The sequence below is a fragment of the Typopeltis vanoorti genome, chromosome 6 (genome assembly GCF_054136105.1).
Source record: "Typopeltis vanoorti isolate ZY-2024b chromosome 6, IOZ_Tvanoo_1.0, whole genome shotgun sequence".
NCBI classification, from domain to species: Eukaryota; Metazoa; Arthropoda; class Arachnida; order Uropygi; family Thelyphonidae; genus Typopeltis; species Typopeltis vanoorti.
The window spans coordinates 45,367,533-45,390,490 of record NC_143554.1 but is presented as its reverse complement, the minus strand read 5'-3'; the positions used below and the strand labels follow the sequence as shown (position 1 = coordinate 45,390,490).

At 37.8% G+C, this 22,958-nt stretch overlaps 1 protein-coding gene across 1 annotated transcript in view; it reads left to right on the top strand.

The window, feature by feature from the left end:
* Positions 1-925: 925 nt before the first annotated feature.
* Positions 926-22,958, top strand: part of LOC150105420 (uncharacterized) — a 29,469-nt gene continuing 7,436 nt past the window's right edge. The window contains exon 1 of the mRNA XM_090394796.1: positions 926-1,061. Within this exon, the coding sequence (XP_090250922.1) occupies positions 995-1,061 (67 nt within the window). The 5' untranslated portion in view covers positions 926-994. The remainder of the gene's footprint in view (positions 1,062-22,958) is intronic.

The following is a 22,958-nucleotide window of genomic DNA, read 5'->3' as shown; positions in this document are numbered from 1 at the left end:
CATCAAAAACTCAGTTCGAAATACTGTCAATTCGCAATTCTTCCTGTTTACCACTGCCAACACCTAAGCAAAAATAAATTTAACTGTAGTCGTATTGAATATACTGTTTTAAATCTACCATTTTACGTTTTTTATTTAGTTAACATCGCCAATTATTATCACGTATTGATTAATTTCATTGACAGCAAACGATAGGTCAGATGACCACCTTAAGGCATTGTTAAACTAAACGGAGCTTGTAGCACGAGCGCCCTTCAATGCACTCTTCAATTTCATACTTTATTCAAGATTCCGATGAAGACCCACCCTTACTGTATCCACTATTTAAAACACAAGCCCGAAGCAAAAAGTCGTCAAGAACGAACGGAACCTGTGAATCATCACTATAGCAACGGTACGCAGTTCAATTACTCACGAATCTACCTAAGCTTACTAAAGAGCCTTCTGTTAAACAAGGCATTTAACTTCATTATACGATTTTTAATATTCGACAATCTCTTGTGATATTAATAACTTCCGTTTATTATAACAAGACATTCGGACGCGTGGAAACACCGTGACGTAACACACAATACAAAAAAAAAAAACTTTTTTTCGTGTGGGCCTCTTACACAGAGACGTAATAGATGTTCGCACGCCTGAAGCCAGGGAATCCGAACTGCTGCGGCTACGACTAATATCTCAGAAATTGGTCTTCTAATTGCCTGGATGGAGCCAATGGAAACCTATTTGAGAGTCGGTGGACTGTAACTAGCCCGCTGCCGTATGTCAACACACTAATCGGCCAGCCAATCACAGATGTTCCCCAGAGCACGGTACACACCAGTGCGGGAATGTGGGGTGCCTATATTTCCTCACTAGTACACAGCTACGGCGAAAGAGTAAGCAACTTAACGCAAAGAGAGAGGTCTCCTACGGAGAGAGAGCACTGACGGGTTTTTTTTCGTGTCTGTGTCGGAGTGAATGTCAGCGTTTGACGGCTGAATAGAGAACTATGCACTCTCAACTGACGACGAGTCTGGCTTTCGCGGTGGTGTTTGTCTGTTTCGTCGAGGCTAACGGTAAGTGAGATGGCTTCTGTTCTCTCGATATCAAACTAGTAATGTCGGTCTGTTGATGCACAATGTCCTGCAGCTACACACACACCACCAGCAATCCGAGTTCGCTGACACCGATAGCTTTACGCGTATTGCAAAGTCATGTTAAGAATCACCTGCCGTGTACTCATAATAAGCTGACGGCGCCAGCATAACTTAGAAAATACTCAAATTTAATGTATCCGGTCTGCTTCATGATTTCTATTAAATCTGTATTTGTGAAACAGGTTCTGTCTTTATTTAAACGAAATATTCTACAAAAATATATCCCGATATTTTGCAAAACAATACTTAAAAAGAAATTAAAAATTTCATAGAATTTATTGTTACGATAATTGTAGCGACATTCTTTGCTCGTCTGAAATCAGCATGCGCTGTTGTTATGACAACAGCGGATACAATTTGTTGTTAACTGCTGATTGTTACAGATTTCAAACCGATAGTTTACATTGTTGAAAAATGTATGTTATACTGAAATGGCGTAAATATGACGTAATAAGTTAATTGTTTTCATTCTAGTAATGTTTAATTTAGCAGCAGTTCTTATTGCAACGATGTCAACTAACCATTAAAACAAATATTTAATAGACTGCTTGTCGCGATAATAAATCTAGAAAGTAGAGAATTCATCTTGATGAGTTAAAACCTGGAAGTTGTCCCCCCCCCTTTACTTTTGACTCTTAATGAAAACCCATTTTACGTAGTGGCATTCTCTATCTTTTATTGCACATGTTAATCCTTCATAAATTACCATTACGAAATGTATCACCTCGTACGTCTCATAAAAGTGACCTCATTTTATAGTCGACATCAACGTTTGCTTTATCTACAACCGGAAACACAAATATATCGCAAAACATATCAGCATGACCCTAGATTTAGTGAAATTAGCCGAAATAAAAATTTAGACTCGTACTTAGATATATAAACTTCCAAGGTAAATCCTCGCTCTCATAGCCATCGTGCTGCTGCAATGAAACTAGCAACAACCACGTGGATCTTCCATTGTTAGAAAGCAGAGCACGTACACCAGATAACTATGTGACCAAGCACAGGTCATGCGCAATACAAGAATGAGATTTTCCGCCTGCTGGCATAGTTGAAATTTGCATGAGGAGACGTGAGGCGTAAAAATTACATTCTTTGAAGTTCGTAATTTATGCATTCACTTTGGCGTTAGTAACAGCAATAGCAGATTTATTATTCACTTTATATTGCAGAGATGTTAATATAATTAATACGTTTGAAATTTATGCATGTGCTATGTAATTATGTTTAAAGCAACTAAAAATTAACCTGGTCGTGCATAATTAAATTACTAAAGCATATTTATGTAAAATTACTAATTTTTCATTAATGTGCAGATTTTAAATCAATATAAAATGTATCAAATATTTATCGAACTTTTCGCGATGTTTTTATGTATTTTACGTATTATTGTTTATGTAATGTTGCAACAAACAAAATTTTCATAAGTCGATCGTCTGCTTCTGTAGAAGCAGACGATCGACTTATGACAATTTTGACATTGCAACAATGATGAAACAGTTCTCCAGTCACAACAACAAAAAAAAAGGCATTAATTAAGTCTTCTCTAAGTATAATAATAATAAACAGGATGTAATCATCTCAAAAGAAAAAAAAAAGATTGTGACAGTATTTTAATTTATGTGGATGTTTCATTCAGTGACTGATTAGTGATGAAGTAGATAAGAATTGAGTAAGATACCACCTGAATGAAAACGAATTTCACGCATCACTTAAGATCCTTTTTTTTTCTTAACTTAAGTTTTGGATGCGAATGTACACATGGGTGTTGTTAATTTGGAACTTCATCCAACCAAGCACGTCCGTTTGACATCGTATGTTTTTAAATAAATGAGCCCGAAAGGGTTAAAAAAAATAGCGGAAAGACTTTCTAGATAACGTAGGTACACGATTTTTTTTTTTTTTTTCATAGGTCGTTGCCCTTGGTAGAACAAGCAACTTGTTCTACTCCACTTGTCATCTTACCAATAAAAGTTGTAAAGAAAGCTATGGTTGAATCTTTCGCTGTACGGTGTTGTCAACGTAGCGTTTAACTCTATGAAAGCCGGTTTCACCACGCGAAGAATAAATAGCCAAAAGTCATGTCGAAAGAAGACAGCACCGATCGCAAAGATTTACACAACATTGGTGTATTGTTCTCAATCCAGATTTTGGGATACCTTTTGAGGTGTTAATTTTATTATTATTATTTTTTCTGGGTTACGCTAGAGCCTTATACATCCGATATGTATATATACAGCATTAGATTTCATTAATGTTTTTTTTTTCAAGTGACGTCCTTATCACCATAGCAACTTATCTGTACTATAATTATGTAACTACCATAATTTTACTAACTGGGTACGCATCTAAAGGACCGCCAGAGGTTCTCCTGCCACTACTCCATGTTCTGTCGTCCGCGTCAGTGTTTTTTAAGCCGACTTCCCGTAGAGCGTAGAAGTAGCCACGTCACAATGTGTCTGTAGCTACCTCTTGGTAGCACTAACTACTCAAAACGAGCGTATAATGTTGGAAGCAGCTTTGCTGTCCTTCTATTTTCAATGTGTGTTCTTGGTGAGATTTACAGGCACGTGCTGAAACTGTTGGCCGGCTCTGCGGCGCCGACAGTGAAGTCAGCCGTCGCCACGGGGCAAGGTCATTAACACACCTGGTGCGATACATATAAAAAAAATGTCGCTGTTGTGTCAGCTGTTTTTCCCCCTTGTGCACATTAGTAATTGGAATTTCACGAGTGACGTCACATTAAATAGTCTCAATTATTTTTATAATTAAAAGTGTTTTTCTGAAAAAAAAAGCAAGTGCTATGAGAATCCGATTGCTTTCTCAAATGTAATACTTATAATCTGGTGGCTTCATCACGGCTTTTTATGCAATTAATGTTAAACTAAATAAATCGTTAGAATAACACAATTCAACAATGAAATATAACTACGACGCGTGGCACGTGTCAGCTGTCTCGTTGTAGAGTTTGTAATTGTGATATATTAAAATATCTGATTAGTGATTTCCAGATCATTTAGAATATGCCCTTTTTCTTCTGTTAAGGAAGCTATGTGATTGAATTAATGACATGGATTCCTTCATGACATTTTGTTTGTGTCTTGTCATTCCCACCCATGGAAGTTTGTAAACTTATAGTACTGTAGATAGACTAAAAGTTAAGTGCTTACGCAAGAATAAAACCAAATACTGAAATTGCTTTATGATAACTTAAAATAGTTAACTTCTCTTCCAACTTTGTCGGTAGAGGGCGCTTTATTTCTAATCTCCTGTATATGCAGATTACATTGAGGCTAATATAAGCATATTATGCAAGGCAACATAACGTTTTTTGATCATTACGGACGAATCATTTTCATTATAGATATTCTTTCTTGAATTAATGGATGAAAGTCGGTTCTCAGAGACATCTGTCGTTCATTCTCGCTGTCCGGAATTTTAACCATCCGCCCTCGCACCTTGTCATCATTACCGCTACTCGTCACCTTCAGAAAGAAGTAAATACCTCGACCCTTTCGAGTTGACTCGTAGCGTGTATGAATAGACTTGTTGACTGTCGGCACGTGCCGCGAAGACTCCCTACCGAGCGGCAGGAGTTCGGCATTAGTTTTCCTTGCGGAGACGCCATAAAACGCCATCATTGGCGACGACGTCTCCCCTGGTCGTGACGAACGTCCTTCTTCTGTCAAAGAAATTTGCTTCTGAAGTCTGCAGCGACTGCTCTAATGATTCGGAAACCTGCGCGCAGTAACTACATCGCGTTACTATGACAACCACGAAGAATATGTATGATGGGGACAATACGTTACGAGAATGTTTTCACTTGAAAGGGCTGAATTAAGAGGGTTTTTCGCTAACGATACACACTTCAGGTATAATGCGCTGCGGCATTTTTATTTTTAAAGCCGAGCGGTGGGAAGAACGATGGTCTCCTTACATACAAGGGCATGCGAAGAATGGTGTCGGACGTGTGCCGTACAGAAACTACATTTGGAAATGAGCAGTCAGAACTTGGAACTAAGTAGATAATGCGATCCCTCAATGGGGGAAACTGAAGTGTTTCTCTGAACCCTCTAATTTTTAAATATTTTACTGCAATATTTATTAGAATACACACGAATATTTTATTATTTCATTGCATTTTAGAATTTTGTGGGTATCAATAACAACAGAAAAAATAACGTTAAAATTTTAAAAAATATATATGGGGGGGACTCCGAATAGAGCTCTTTTCTCTAACCCCCAGATACGATGGAGGAGGTTTAAGTAAGTTAAACCTTCTTAATGATAATTGGAACTGCGGATAAGATACAAAATGTAATGTGGTAACGTCCCTGCATTCTTCTCACAACATACTAAAGAGAAAACTGACTTCAAGTCCTTAGTTTTCTTTGTTTAAAAAAAATGTATAAACCACGCATTCCACTTAGCCCCACGTGTGTGTTCACTACAAAGATTTTTGCCCTAAAGGTTTAGATCACCTAAAATACGGTAGGGGTTCCCGTCACCAACTAACTACCTTATTGACAGGTAGGCGGGCTGGTGTTTTTAATGGCGCGTGCGGAACCTGTGCGACGCTTTTTTCTGGCTCGCGCCAAGACTTGTGTGCAAAAGCGAAAATTAATCTCGTGCTAGACCCAAGCTACACAACGGTTTGAGTCTTAGTGCATTTCATACCCTTCCCCGGAATTCTGTGGACCTTCTGTTCGAATCAAAATTTCTGCGAAATCTCCAAAATCTTCACCCTTTCTGCCTCCCATCTCGCGCTTATCTCCTTCCATTTCCAGCCACATGACCACCACTTCCTTTTTCGGCCACACTCGAGCACTCCATCTGCGTACAAACAAGCGAAGTCAAACAATTCTTATCGTTACTGGATGAGAATTGCTGCACGTGCTTGTGGAGGGAAGAAAATGTCCGAATGGAATATGGACTAAGTATTGACCTTACAGTAGTCCCAATACGCGAACCATCGCATTTTTCGCGTTCTTATCACCCACTCTCCCATCGTTCCCATTCTGGACATCCAGCGTTAAGTGCCGTTATCTTAGCCTAAGTGATAAGCTCCAATGGCCCTTTTAGCATTCCCTCTTTGCCCTAAAAGTGTGGCAAACAACTCTGCTTGACCTCAGGGAGGGAGAGTGAGTGTTGGGCGAGATAGTTCGAGGTAACACCCGCTCTTCTTCACGTCCCTGGGTTTCAGGGAGGTATTTTTGCCACGTCATAGCATTAAACATTTCCATTTCTGTTAATCCCCCCCACCCCCTACATTTTACACTCCATGGGTTTGTGGGGGACGTTAAAGAGAATGTTGGCTTGAAAGAAAATTGAAGTCCCAATGATTTCAAATGATTCATTTGAAAGCATCGGAACCTCCCTGGGATGGTTCCGATGATATACGCATATTTCAAATAATTGTTGTACGGGACTAAAGAGTTATTAATAATTAAGTATATATTTTACTAAACAACAATAAATTAACAGTATTAAGGTGGGTGGAATAATAAACTTAATGGTAACATTTTGGTGATTTAATAGAGCATAATAAAAAAAAAGCGATGATCAAGTTCAAACTATCTTCGTAATATCTCTATAAATAATGAGTGGTTGTATTTCATAAACAGTTGTAAAAAAAAAAAAAAAAATTAAGAAAAGACCACGTTAACTTGCAACACTTGTTGGGTTAGCTCACCCGTCAAGTATGTAATGCTATCTCTCAGATGAGTGTTACAAAATATCAGCCCGCTTTCAAGCGTTATGAATGGATGAGTTCTTAGTGGATGTTAATAGAAATGAACATGCAGCTTCAGCATAACGAAAACATTTTATTCATTTATTTTCGAATTAATTTAATAAATTAAAATAAGTCTGGAATATATAATTGACAGTGGCTTAGCGGAAAACTTGAGGCATCCCCCTCCAAAAGCAGACGTATTATTGAGGGGGGAAAAAAGTAAATTATTTTCTATACACATTACGTAAAATAAGGTATACCGAATACAGCCTCCGTTATAATTGGCTATAGCGATTTTTTTTCTTGTAATAGCATTTATACTATGGGCTTTGGCAAGACTTTTCGATTGTCATAAGGTTGACCGTAAAAAAAAAAAAATTAAAAAAAGGAGTTGTATCCTAAATTTTAAAATCGATCTGTTCACTCCAAACTTTGAACTCAGGAAAGGACATGCATGATAAGCGTCCCTCGTATTGTTTTACCCTTCTGTTACTTCACTGGAAGTTGATAAACGCGAAACAGTCTCTATGTTGACTTATTTACGTTTATTTACAGAATTGAACGAACGAGAATCATTTTTGGCTTCATCTGCCATAGTTTTGCTGTATGTTTTTAAATTGTGAAGTTTAAACGAAAACTGAAATCGGATCGACAAATTTGGATTCATGATTCCAAACTGCAATGAAATCTGTCCAGCGGGGATAGTGTATGAATGCCAACGGACAAAAAAGAATCTGATCAAATCACAACGGAATATTAGGGGGGGGGGTTGAGATCAACACAATTTATTTATTTTTTTTTAAGTTTAAAATAATAATGAATGAAATTGCGATATCGTTTGCAATTTGGCTACCACGTCTGCTACTACATCTACACACTGACATCCCTGCACCAGTTTCTTCCCAGTGTTATACAGCAGCCCGTGTTTTTCTCAAATCTTTATTCTCATCTCATCCATTCGAGTAAATGTTCGTTGCATGCAAGGAAAACTGCCCAATAAACATCCTATATATGGTGACAGATCGTGTACCAGCGGGTGGAGCGTAATACATTACCACGTGATATCATCAAAGTCATGTCTTCATTAAGGGAGAAAAAAACTGAAATTTTCGCTGCTTTAATAATTTTTCAGTAACTCTCGTTATTTTGAACGTGTGTCAGATGCTATCTTGGGAATGTGTGCAGCGACATCATATGGCGAAATGGGAGAAAATACCTGGTTTACATACGCTATTAAAATACAGCCTGTCCATACCTTCTCCAGCAGATATAATCGGACTTGCTGGTAATGAATGATGCCCCTGTGAAGCCTTCAAGGAGGTAGGAAGGACAGTCATTCGTCACTTGACGATTGTCATCCATGCCTTCGAAAGTATGTGTGCAATGGACATGTGGGGATCAGTGAGGGGGGGAAGGCTGCAAATTGGTATTAAGCCGAAGGCTTTGTCCTTGAATGCAAGTTCAGAAATCTCACTCCGACAGAAAAGCATTTGCAATAAAAACCCAAGTTGTTTATTTTGTAATGATGCCTTAGACTTAATAATACGGTTTAAAAAAATCAGAAAGTCACTAATTTTCTAAAGATAATCTGCTTTACATATGTTGAGCAGAGATTTTATTACGTTACTATCATCTGTGTTTGGCAAAGTCGCTTTCTCATAACCAGAATTAGTGGTCAGTGAGAAAAAGATGTCTCGCATTTTTTTCCCTTCTTAGATCGCTAATTTTGGCTTTCCCCAAACTATATATGGTAATCGTTTGAATTTTTATATGAAATTTAATTTAGAAGCTAATTTGTATATTATTAAATAACAGCATATGCAAAAGAAGTCGATCTAATGCTGAATATTTCATTGTTGTAGTTGACGTAGAACTTACAACAATCCGATAGATCCGTTTTTTGCTTAAATAATAAATTGAACAATATCAAGTCATTTGCGTCTTAACAGTTTTTCGCTATGAATGAATGAAAAAAAAAAAAAATCATTCGGCTAAAATGTTTCCGGTAGTAAAAGCTTCATTATGTATTGATCTACTTAATCGATGAGAACCCTAACATACACTCTTAACTGTTGCTTGTTTGATAACCATATCATTTAGGGTAGAACATCAAGGCAACTCATGCTAAAGAACGTCACGCAGTTTATTAACACAAACATTAATGAGCCTGCTTGGTTTAAAAAAAAAATGAAATAAAAATTAATTTTAAGAAAAATATTTTCCCTCCAGGTTTCACTCAAACCTTTCATGTTTCGTTTAGTATCTTACTATTTTCTTGGTCAAGGTCACATCATTCGTGCATAGGCTGTTTTAACAGATACCCTTCAGGGTTAATGTCGACAGTACACTAAACAAAGTACACAATCTTAGACAAGTCTATTACAATTATAATAATGCGACTGACAAAGTCCATCCCATAATTTCATTCATCGCTTTCGGTGCATAACAAACAACCAGTGAGTGAGTTGTCCCTCATCTTTTACCCTTCACCCCTCCTTACAAAGGACTGGTTCAGAGTTTTCTAGTTATGTTTTTATTTGTAATGTACTTCTCTTTATTAAAAATTTCATCGGTAGCAACTTCGCCACCTAATGAGTCCTGTGATGGGTGAAAAAAAAATTGAAATGTAATTATGAAGAAAATAACTTTAAAAGTAGAAGAATAAATGTCATTCTTGTCCTCTATATATGCCGCAGTAATGTGTGTTTGTTTCCACGCCATTACAAACAGGTTACAGGCGTAGGCCTCGCAGTACCGACAGAGAGAGAATGTAAATTACAGAGGCTCTTTTTTGACTGCGGGGTACATGAATCGAGAACTGGAAGGGGCAGAGAGTGGGGGAGACGCAGTTGTTTCTACTGTCCTTGGAGTCCTCTTGACCTGGCTTTGTTTTATTTAGCCTTCAGCTCCGGGTGCATGCTGGGAGTACGATCATTGAGAAGGACATTTTGAAGAGTAGAGAAGCCACCAGGAAGTGGAAGATCCGGCGATATAGAATCAGAGCACCCATGAAAGTCAAATTACTGCGTTCATTGTCCACTGAAAATTAAAGTTGGCTTTGAAGATGGAAAAAATTTTTTCTTCCCCTCACGTAAATAAAATATTTCAGTGGATTTGGATCTCGTGATAAGTTTTTATTTATAGGGATTCCATTTTAACAATTTTCATATGATCTCATTGAATCCATTTAAAAATTTCTTAAATAAAAGTTTGTTTATGATATGGACAAGCTAAACTCATATTGTGATGTTCCACTAAACAGTTTCGGAAAATTCCAGTTGGAAATTCTGATTATGTATTATGACGTCATAATATTTATATAGCATTACGCACAATCGGGCATTGAATGATGACCTCATAGTTGACATAGCAGAAATCATTATCGACTGTTTAATATGTTGCAAGTAAATTTTTGAATTTTAGAGTTGGAATCATTCATTAGAATTATAATTTGAAGACATTGAACAGAAAGAAAATGACTACGTGAATAGAAGGGGCTGATTCATTACCTAATCACTATTGTATGCTTGCTTAAAAATGTGTAGACAAAGCTCCTCCAGGTTATATGAACACTCCATGATTTTCTTTATGATAAACTGGCTGAAACACTGGACCAATCGCTACTTTTACTTTTTCCCCGCTCCTCATGAATGTCGTATATGTTTGAATTCACGATGGCAGCGTTCCTTATTTACATGACTGCTTGTAGAATTTGAAGAAGTGAAAAAATTCTGCTCCAGTGGCGCATAGAAAACCGGACATGTTTTAATAATTATCCGAATAGTTATAGATTATTTGGAGTTTTTTTTCTTTTTAAGTGCTTCGGCTGCTGTCTCATGGATAGCACGATTTATCATAGTGGGAGATGTTACTTCTTGCTACAGATGCTCTCATCTGGTGTTTGTTTCGAACATCTAACATTGTTAAATATTAAAGATAGATTGACGTCATCGATAACAAGCTTGACTAACGCGGTGCCTGCCGGCCAAATCCAGTTTAACAGATTTTATCTGGTTCCTCTTCCCTTCATCGTTTATTCGATAATGTCGGTATGACTTCATAAAAATATATCGAATTAGCAAATAAATCCTCAAATGAGTTATATTAAATAAATTAGCATTTTATGCAGAATAAATTATGATTAAACGTATGCTGTTTTTAATTTTAAAATATGTTCATCCTTTAGTAAAGAGGATTTGCTGTAAGACTTGTCTGTTACAGATCGTATAAATCAATATATTTCTCTGCTAGTAATATTTTAAAAATGGTTAATTTGGTTACGTCTGAATTCTTTAAATCAATGATTTGTTATGTTTTTAAATTGTTTCATTTTGGAGAGTGATTTGGGTGACGAAGTTTACCTAAAATATTTATAGTATGTTATTATAACTATGGCGTTGTAATTTTTTTACTGGAAATGATAAAGGCAAAGACTTTATCATTTCCAGTCACATTTACTTACAATATAAATAAAGAAAGTGGAGAGACGATCGTGCTCTTGTTTGAGATATTTGGATTAGGTCAATGGCATAATTAAAGAGCAAAATCATCCTGAAAAAAAAAAAAAAAATAGGAATTGAAGACCTAATCTCAAAAATAATAAAAGAACCTTAAAATCTTTGAGAAAGCAACAAGTAAGAAAACTGCAATGGTTTCCTCAAATAAACGGTGGAGGCCTTCTTTCAAGATTCGAGCTAGAATGTGTGCGTTGAACACAAAAGTTGGGTCCAGCGAATCTAGATTTATTCCGCCAGTTTATATGAGAGTGGAGCAGAAGTGGGTCTTTCATAACTTGTCAACACATTCCAGATGATTTGCGGAAAATTTTGTGCGAACAAGAGGAGGAGGAGGAAGAGCTTTGAACATCATCCACATTTTCTTCCTTCCTCCAGAGAGTTTTAGACCGCTTTAAAATGTTGGTCAGATAAAGTTAGTTTTCCATTGCTTTCCAAGAGTGGAAATCGTGCAATTAGCCGAGTATGCTGAGCATATTTACACCTAGAAAAGTTGGTTCTCACCCTCCCCCTTTCCACGAAGCGGATAAAGAATACCTGCAGTAAATGGATACAATACGGCTCATTTTAATTATTACAAGATATTCATTGGCAAACAATGAAAGAAAAGTAAAATCCTCACCACTCTCGAGTTGGTGCTGAGTGAAATCGTATTTTCACTCAGCACAGTGAACGAAATTGCTACATACGAGTTTCCAATGCTACAACATTTATTAGTGTTATCCGTATAGAAGCAAACATTATATATTTGGTTGCTAATCATTAGAGACAAAATCCGACCTACTGTAAATCTGATTCTGTTGGAATGTTATCGACCCGTCACTTTTATTCGGCAGAGGTATAAAAGAGAACACAAACTCCTCGAAATCAGGTTTTTCATCCCATATACAGGAAAATCGGTCAGAGAACATACGCAATTTACAATCTAATATTATTAATAAGCGGTAGGTGGAGGATGGAGTAATGTGGAGAGTGTCTTCCTGGGGCGAGTCATCGGAAGCGTCACGTAATAATGAATTAGTTGCGGCTACTCGGCTGGCTTTGTTCAGAATGTAAATTAATATTAGAAATTCGAGCAGTGAGTAGCAGAACAACAGCAACAATATCACTAATAAGGACGATGCCTTTCTCTTCAAGCGAGCAGAACTTCTGCTTTCCCACTACCTGGTTCAATTATTTTACATATGCGGTTGTTTTTATGAGATATTTCCACATTATGAATAATTTTGACTAGGCAGGGGACTGTCATTGGATAATTTCATTCTTCTGATGCAATGATCAGAATTAGGGATTGGAAAACCTAAAACGTTTGGAGAATGATTGCCTTTCCATCCAATAGAATTGAGATGTCGATTCTTTGTTATTTTGTACTATAGAATTCCTACAATAATGTTTCCTCTGTTTCATCCATCTTTGGTTTAATTCATGAACACATTTTACTAAAGATGTCTTCAAGAATTAAGACGTCAATCGAAATAAAAGATGGTATTTATTCCTGAACATTGCGCCTCCAGAAAAGATGCAACGTTGTGCAATTTGCCAACTCATTAACCCATCCAATTAATCTATCACTTCATTTCCATTCCAGAGTGACATAATCATTGTTCAGCCCCTCAAAGACAACAACCTATTTAGGACTATTCATTATTATAAGTGTATTCTCAAAGTAGCAATTCTGGCATTGCGTAACTGTGACGTTGGAAGGTCTAAGCTTCTAAAGTAAATCAAATCCACAATTTGCTCATTCAGCTTAATATCAAATTCTACGTTCAACAATTAAATCCGTATTATCACTTGATCAAATCGCAACAATGTAATCTCTTACAATCATCACAATCGAAGTGACTCTCAATGTTTGATCTGATTCTGAATGTGAGAGTCACTTCGATTGTGATGATTGTTTATATTGTAAGAGATTACATTGTTGTGATTTGATTACGTGATAATACGGATTTAATTGTTGAACGTAGAATTTGATATTAAGCTGAATGAGTAAATTGTGGGGTTGATTTAATGTAAATCTGTTCTCTAAAAATTTAATTTATATCGGTTATTCTGAAACACAGAATTCTAGCAAGAAATATGCGATGGTTGAGGATAAAAACAATCAACTCTGATTGGTTGTTTCTACCTGTCCTGAATATGAAGGAGGGAGACACCTTTTGATTTCATATATTTCGGTGATGCCGTGTAACAGACAAAGGTAAACCAGTCGTTCATCATCCTTACCTAATGCTGCAAGTAGTTTCTTGCGATGGCTCCTAATAAATGATCAACCGGCCCTACCGAATAAATTAATTGAAACACTAATAGTGAGAAAGGGCGAAAAAGATGCACGTCTAATAAAAATAATGCGTCTTACTTCGAACGACTTGGATTCAGATTTCTTCTAGGACCGAACCCTGGTCTTCTCCAAGAAACATTTCAATTCTCTACAAGTGGAAGAAAACTTAAGAACGACAAATTATAGAGGGAGAAACAGGAAGAAATGTCCCACGAAAGACTGTGGATGTCGCTGAAATCTTCGTGTATAAATAGCAAACGGATCGTAAGATGTACGATATGTAAGAGATACATAAATCTAAAGATGAAGAAAGGTCAACTGCTCCAGGGGCTGGAATCTGACTCTATGTACAGCATAGCGAAATGAGAGCGTTCTCCAACTATAAATATTTGGATGATGAACTGCGGCCTACAGCGATAGGCAACTGCGCTTGAAGGCAAGGAACGTCTGCCTTATCTGTCTGAGTTATGTGCCTTCATTGAAACATAAATATAAACATGCTGAACACTGATATATGAAATAAATGTGAGCATGCGTGGTAGTGAAATTGATCAATAACAGCTCACTGAGAACGTGCCATGAAATTATAGCTGGTGTAAAAGCAACAATCAGTGAACTAACGCGCGTGACTCGAGATATAAAGAAATATGAGATACTAATGTTAATAGGTTCGCAAAGATAAAAAGGCGTTTCTGTATTGGGTCATTTAGTTACCGTAGCAACAGCTGCTCAGTTTAAGAGAATTCCGAAGCAAATATAATTTTTTTTTTTTTTTTTTTTTGAGTGCTCGCTTTGCAAGTGCGCTAATTAGAGGCCCTTAACAATTGAGCGGCGTGCTAGTTGGAGTCTCGTTAGAGATTTCTTGCAACCATTTTGTTCGTGATTAACGAGAGCTTACATTGTTTCTGCATGTGCTAAAAGATGTTCTGGCTTCGTTGTTACAAGGACAAATGATTTTCTTCTTTGTATATGCTTTTTTTGTTGTTGTTTTCCCAACCGTCCTGTGATATTAGCCAGCGCACAGTTGCTAGTAATTGTCCGTCTTAGGTCCTCCCATGTAATCAATTATGTATCGGATCCCTGTGAACGGTGTCATACTTCTGCCTCTGGGTTAAGATGAGCGTATCGAATACACTGTTGTCAATAATTTACTGTCTCAACTATGATTGATCTCTCCTTAAATAAAAACTGTATCCGTCCCTTTGTCCGCACGTGGTTGAGCGATTAAATATATCACAGGTGATGTCTGTGAAAACGGAGTATTTTTTTTAATCAAGGGGGGGGGGATATTCATCTCCGTAATTACCCAACATGAAGTTTTTTTTTTCCCCTTCTCCTGTCAAGATTAACTGCCACTGGACAGCGTTCATGCACTGCTTTGCTTCTGAAGTTCTGCCGGCTTTCAAATCATGTTGGTAGGACACGAAATGGTTGTTGGTGTGTGGGGGGGGGGGGATGTCGGAATGTTAATGCGTCGTGTTTAACACATGGTGACTACTGCGTCGTCATCAACTTGTTAACTTAATATGCTAAATGCCGTTTCTTTTTTAAGTTCGTTTTTTCTGGTAAATCTGGTTAATAACATATTAACACCCTAAATTATCAATTCTTCACGTGGTTCGATGCTGTCACTGCTTCGTTAACCGCAAAGCTTAACGGCGTTAAGTGTGTGTGTGTGTGTGTGTGGGATGTTTCTTTGTATCTCAATCGGTATCGGCGATGCCATTTTGTGGATAGGAACCGGATTCGAATCCTGTTTAGGATGATGTGAAGAACCATCCATCACTTAATGCAGAGAATCTCCTCTACCTATATTTAAAATAAGAATCGATGAAATTAGTTTTGTCCGTCTGTACGCATAATGTTGACTTCGATAGAAGAGTGGATAACGTTTACCCTCCAACTAATTGGCTGTAGTTTAGAATTTTCCAATGTGACGTGATGTTTTCTGTGAAAGGCTTCAGACGATGATTTTATCGCTCGGTGTGAAGCCACCACTTCAAACAAGCTTAAAAAGTGTACCACATGTTTGTTCTCTGGAGTGGTATTTCGGGATTGACTACTTCTGATAAACTGTCTTACAGCACATAGTCACAATGTTTTTCTTTCAATTGATAATAAAGGATGACACTATACAACAATATTATTACGAAGCACTTCTTTGTGTATGTAATTATCTTGGACCATTTCCGGTCCAATGTTTATTATGACAGCAAACATCTGCTATGTGTGTACCGATGGACAGAACCATTAAACCTTTTACACATACGAGAGGTTGCAGTCTTACAGCGCAGTGAGCCAAGTTGCTCTGTTTCGTGCCAACAGCTGATTCATGAGCCTTCAAAATGAAGTTTGCTTATGTGTTGCCAAAACTGTTTCCTTGGTCTTCCTCTGTGTCCATTAATTGGCCTGTAAAGAGCAGTAGCACTGAAGGTAGATGTCTAATTTGGTGTCCCAACCATTTCAGGTTATTTTTTAATTGTTTTCTGTTAGGGATCTTTGCAGGCTTTCCTTCAAGAATGACGATATTAGGAATGTGATTTTGCCACTTGTATCCTAGTATTCATCGAAGGAAATGTTGTTCCAAAGCTATTAGTGATGGTAAGTACGGACGAGTTTTGCTATTTGTGGTGATGAGATTGGATGTCCAGGTATTCTTCTTATGGTTCTACAGCCCAAATTGAGCCTTTGCCATCTGGATTTGTTGCCTTCAATCAGCCCTGTCTGTCCCAAACACTTTACTTCTCTAGCTTGGACATTAAACACGATGTTGCTAACTTGACTAATGGTGTCCATCCATCTTGTTCTGGGTTTTCCTTTGGGTCTTTTACTAAAAATTTTAGTGTCTTCTTAAGAATATTCTTATTTTCCATACGAAAACATGTCCTGTCTACTGCAACTTTTGAACTTAAACTAGATATTGTGGGTTCTTTACAAAAGCTAATATAACTCCTAGTTGTATCTGATCCTCCAGAGACCACTATCATTTGCTGGGCCGAATAATTTTGTAAGGATTTTCCTTTCAAAAGCTGAAATAAAATTCTTCAAGCTTCGGATCCCCAAGCAACAACCGGACGGATTAATTTACTTTATATATTTTACTTTAGTCTTTCAATAAATATCTTTTGAACTGAGTATACATGGAGAGAGAGAGAATAAAAAAAACTGATTGTCTGTCTTTATTCTATTCTACACTTCCACCATCTTATTTGATTGACTTGGAATCATTACTCCTAAATATTTAAATTATTTCACTTCTATTTCAAGGTTCCAAATTTCTACACTTGTATCAGTCAATTGATTCTGCGTGGTTTTGGTCTTCTGTTGATTAATTTTAGTCCCATCTTTTGTGCTGATTTTTGACACATTAACATCATCTGCATATGCTACCATCTGATCTGATATTACTTCCAGACATTAGTTAGGATTTTATGCAATTGAAGAGCTTTGTGCTGCTTTCTTTTCACTACGGAGCCAAGGTACTAAAAGTTATTTCAGTACCTTGGCTCCGTAGGTCATATTTCCTTCTATTATGTTCTTCCTTGAGACTTCAAGTTGACTGCAAAGCAGAGACTACTTATGTGGGTTTCTCCTACCAAATCTTCCAGATTTATTCATTATCCATTTCCTGTGAGTCTGAATACATAATCAAGGGTGATGATAAAAAAAACTATGGTATCAGAGAGTCTCCCTGAAGACTAGAGTGAAAATAGGAAAGCTCCTGGTCATTTACCATTACCTTTGGATGATAGTTCTGGTACTGTTCTGCTATTCGTTTGATTATTTTCAAGGGGAAGGGGGGGGGATGGCATAATAACTGACAATTTTGAACATTGTCTGTTGATTGACTGGAAGGCTTTGAGAAATCTATCAGGAGATACGAACATTTGAGTTAAAGGTTTGTATCTCCTGTTCCCTCTAGCAACCTTCTAAGGCAGAGGATGGGTTAAACCGTTTTTTTCTTCTTCTTTTTAAGAAGACTGCTTGGTTTTTGAGTAGAAGGGTATTGGGGGGGGGGGGGGTATTTCAGTTTAGAAACATCCTGTTATAGATTTTCAGTGTGGTAGGAAGTAATGCGATTCCTCTGTCATTAACTGGGTTGTTTAGATTGCCTTTCGTTGGTATTGGTAGTAGCTAAAGCTGTATTATAGATATTTAGCAGTTGTTTCCGAAGCTGTTTTCCTCCACGTTTAATAGCTTCTGCTGTTATCCCATCCATTGTGGGTACTTTCTCATCCTTTGGGGTTTTGTTTCAAATTATTGCGTTGTAAAATTGTTACACAAAATTTCCCATTTTGTGTAACAATCTAGCAAGGCATCTGCAGTGAAATGCATTGATAAATTATTATTTTTTAGAAGTAGTTATCCGGTCTCCCACGCGAGTGGCATCTCGTTTTCCTTCTGGAGAACACATGCAATGTTGCGATATAAGAAACTTCTCAAGATCTTAATTTCCCAGCTATAATCCAACTAAATTGCCAACCATTGACAGGGTAGTGCTGGTATTGGATTTCCGACCAAGAAATACATCCACTCGATCCCTTCCTCCTCACGCTTCGTGTTTTGGTGTAAACTGGACTGTGATCGTAATTCGACCCACAGGAGGAATCTTTGCTTCCTGAACTTAACCTTACAGGAAGTAATTTTTGTGTTTTATTAACATCAAATTCAGGTCAATTCTTTGATGGCAATAAAGAGGACGTACGATTCTTTAACCTCCCTCCTCGAGTGTATGAAAGTGAAAGGAATGTGAACTCATTACGTAATGTTCTGTAATTTGTTTTGGTCTGTCTATTCTAGACAGTAGTTTAGACATGTGATCATTTCTAAATTTAAAAGAAAAATACTTTTTTTTTTAGAAACCAAGCTGTGTTTATTGATATCACTAGGACTCATTGACACTTTTTGATTGCAGGGTCTCATCATCAGATTTTTTTTTTTTTTTCTATCGTCGTCCCTCACCTGTGAAATTATTATTTTTTTTTCTCCTTGGCGAATTCTTGTGTCGCTTCATGTTGTGGAAGTCACTGGAAAAAGGGAGAAAAACAGCCACCTCGAAAGGGACAGTCATTTTGAGGGAACACTAATGAATCCTTGCAACCTCGATGTCCCAATTGCCGCAGCAACAGTTGGCTATCGGCACCGCCTATAACGAAGCATGAGAAACGTGGCGGTTCGGCGTGCGTGACGGTCGCGAGCACCAGAGCCTGTAATTTGGCGCAAGCTAGCAATTGTCCGAAGCCGATGTGTCAATGGCGATTCCAAGGACCCGATCCCACCTCCCGTGGAACGGGGCACGAAACAGCGAAAGATAAAAGTTTCCTCCGCATCGAGGTCTGTCATTAGTATTGTCTGGGTCGGTGCAGTCCCAGTGCTCGTTGTAGCTGTCAGCGTCCTGGAAACGACCGAGTGACGCCAGACGGGAGCTCTACACCTGAACTTAGTGGGGTTTGAGAGTGCGATTTTTCCTGTTTTTGTTTGCATGGGTTCGAGGATGTGGGTGGGAGCGGGAGTTGGAAGCTGTTATTAAACTCCCATTACTTTTGGCTCGTTCGCTAGCGTAGCGTTCACTCTCGGCTTTCGTGCATCGAGGTGAGTCCGATTTTTGCCCTACCTGGTGCTGTTTGACATCCCCCGATAGTTCACGGCAGTTCGTTGTAGCATTACGAGGAAAAAACACAGCGACGACTAATTACGGAGTCACAACGGTGCGAGCAAAGGGACCAGTTTACTATGGGGAAAAAAAATACAAGCGTTCCTTTTAAACAGCTGTTGTCATACACATGCGCGAAAGAAATTAAAAAAAAGTCGGAATAGCGAAGGTCATTTCAGCGGGATTTTTTTTTTTTTTTTTTTTTTACGACAAGGCTGCTACTTAGGTTTAATGTATTTCCTCTCCATCGTCCGTGATGATTCCCTCCTATTTCCTCTCATGTTCTTGTTGATCACATCACCCCCCCCCCCCTACTATTATTGTCATCATTAAGAAACGAACTGGAAACAACGCCATGTGAATCCGACCCTTCCGTTTTAGACCTCGAGACAATTAACCACCTCATTGTGTCTTCGACGTGCAACCTTGTTCGCGGTGTAGCACGAAAATGGAAAAAAAAAAAAACTTACCTACAGAAGAGGGGGAAAAATCAGATGTGGCCACCAGTGGCTCCGCCTAGTTAGTGTGGCTACTAAATAATTTGAGGGAAGAGGAGAAAATTATAAGATATCTCCTTTCATTGCCTGATATTAAAGACGTCATATGCGGCACCCTGCGAGAAAATAACAGAGTGAGGGAGATGGAAAAAGAAGCCAGGAAGAGAATTATTAATGACGTATATTGACAGACAGATAAGCTGAAAGTAGTACGGGGGGGGTCAAATGAAATTACGTGAGAAAGAAAAGGAAAACAGATTGATCATAACTTGCTCATAATATTTTATAGGAACACTACTTTGTTCTCATCTTCATTTTGCACAGAGAAATTCTAAAAAAAAAAAAATTGTTACGATTTCATAAAAATTCGCTAATACGAGAAACGTCAAACAGCAAAAAATTCAACGCATATCATGTCCATCCACCTAATTTTCTTACCAGAAAACATCTGAATGAAATAATAATCAATGAACAGGGTCGTATTACTCATTGCTGTAGACAGCTAAACATGTTTGTCACATGCTATAACTACAATGATTACTTATTATAAGAAAAATACGAAGCCTTCCAAAGTAAGCTACTGCGGTATTTGGAGGGACTCTCCGATGAGAGTCAACAATTTGAAACAGACGTTAGCCCAGTGAAATCCTTAATCTAATAAAAGTACCGTATTTACTCGAATATAAGTCGCCCTCGCGTATATCTCGCACCTGATCTTACTTTACGAAAAAATAAAGTTTCGCACACGAAAAAAGTTTAAAACTTTAAGAAATAGATAATGAATGTTTTCATGACAGTTTCAGATAATTCGGTTGAATAGAATTAGTATTTCGACTCAACACTCGTCGGTTTCCCTTTTTCGTTGAGTCGCGCGATCTTTTGTTAATACCACACAATCGTATGCAGAGAGACGGAAGGAACCCGTAGAGGGAGTGAGGCATTGACTTCTACTCGATCTTGGATTGCACAGGGATGGATTAAGACTAAGAGACCATCACGAGAACTTGGGACATTATTTCGCCAGAAATAATTAATTTAATCGCAGAAGCATTAAATCGCTAAAAGATTCAAATATATCGCATGATGAAGGTAAGCGGCTGATCGCGTAAATAACGTTGAATAATTAAAATTTAAATGCACTCATTTTATAAATAATGTGGCCAATTATAATGAATACTGAGGATTTAATTATAAACATCGATTTAGTTTTTTTTCCTGAAAAACTTTATTTTCGGAAAATCCCCGCATATATCTCGCACCACAATTTTTTAACTTTAATTTGGGAGGAAAAAAGTGGGAGTTATATTCGAGTAAATACGGTAAATATTCATCTTATGAACGTGTCTTTGAAGACTACTTCAAAGACAGGTCTTCAAGGACACCAAGACAATTCTCATACGCTCAACTTTCGCAATTCTTTTAACGTCAAGTTTAGCCACGTGGATTAAGCATTTATTATTATGTATTGCAGTCATAGGTACTAACTGTATACTTGGGTTCGAATCCCGTTTAGGAAGCGAGGAATATTCACAAGGGCTTTCAACTGAACATGATTCAGCCGATTTCATAGAAAAGTATTTTTTTCATCCCTCGACTAACAAACCAGCCTCAGAATACACGCAGTTACAATATGCCTTAGTTGCCTTGATCTAAATTTTCAAATACTTTTTTTTTTTCGCTTCATCAAACCGTGGATTAAAATGGGAGAAAACTTTGGTCGCGTGTTTCTCCTTAAATTAGCAAGTCTCCTCTGCTAACTAGAAGATTATATGTAATGCTACGCCCTCTTGCATGGAAACGATATCCGACAGCATCAATCTTCCTGATATAATTTAATCAATTGCATTTATATAATGTCTGAGTTTCCATCAGGATGGATAAGAACTCTTTGCAGCGAAGTGCGCTTTGTAGTAAAGATCATTTTGGCATTTAGTTGATGGTTCCTATACAACTAGTGCATATCTTATTCTTCACATCTAAATTGAAAATTATTTTCGTTTCTAATTACTGTCTGTTAAGTTTGTTCTAGCAGAAAAGACGCACAAAACGTGTACTAGCTCAAAATCAATTTATTTGGTGCCGTTTCAAGGCTATCGGTAGCACAAACCATTTCCTGAAAGGTAAAACGTCTTTTCAAAATGCAAAAATATTTATCATCCTAAACAGAATACGAATGCAGTTTCTTTGAGTGCTCAGGGGTAACGCTTCAGCACTTCTTCTTCTTTGATGCATCAATCTGAAAATTGGTAAATGCTTGAGTACTATGGAATCAAAATACTAATGATCCTCAGCGAGTCCAAATTACTTTTATTTCAACCACAGCGAACCTTAATGGCGCAAGGTGATGACTAAATGGATCTGGCATCTAGACAACTGCACTTTGGATTTGTTTGTGAGTGCTCTCGCACACGAAACAGCTGCCCTGGATGTCGCCCTTCCCCTAAAAACCATTAATGGATAGGCCGGGGGGAAGAACTCGCAGTCGCCAGCACGCATCTGTCTTTCTTCAGCCTCCGAACGAAGCTTCTGAAATGCGCAGATAACTCCTCAGGCAGTGAATGTCGAGAGTAGGGACAGTCTGGCGCGAGAGTACCTTACACTTGACTTTTTTTTCCCCAGAAGTTTGAAACATCTCTTGTGGAGGCGTTTAATTTTTTTACATTTTTTTGTTTTATTTTCCTGTCTTTGCTCGCGAAATAAGTCGGACGGATGTCCTCTTTTTCTCATCAGCCCACCTGGTATTCGCTTCCTTTCTTTATCTTCATTTACGAAACGCTACCATAGACGGAGTGGCCAAGCGTGGCCGAGTTAGTAGCATTCAAAGTATAAGTTTCGACCGAACCTAATGATATACTCTGCCGTCATGCCTGCCGTGAGTTCTGTGATTTAGCCGCGAAAACTCCCCTTCCAAAAGCAAATAAAAAAAAAAAAAAGAAAAGAAAAAAAATTGCCCCTAATGGCAGATTAGCAGTGACCGCAGACGTACTCAAGGTTAGAGCGGACATTAGGTGTTGCAAGGTTTCTAAAGTTCTCAGCCTGGCGAAACGGCCACGAACAAGACGTAAAAAGGTAATTAGAGCAGCTTTATAATTCTACAATGACCAGCTACCCGACATAATGTTGACGGTATG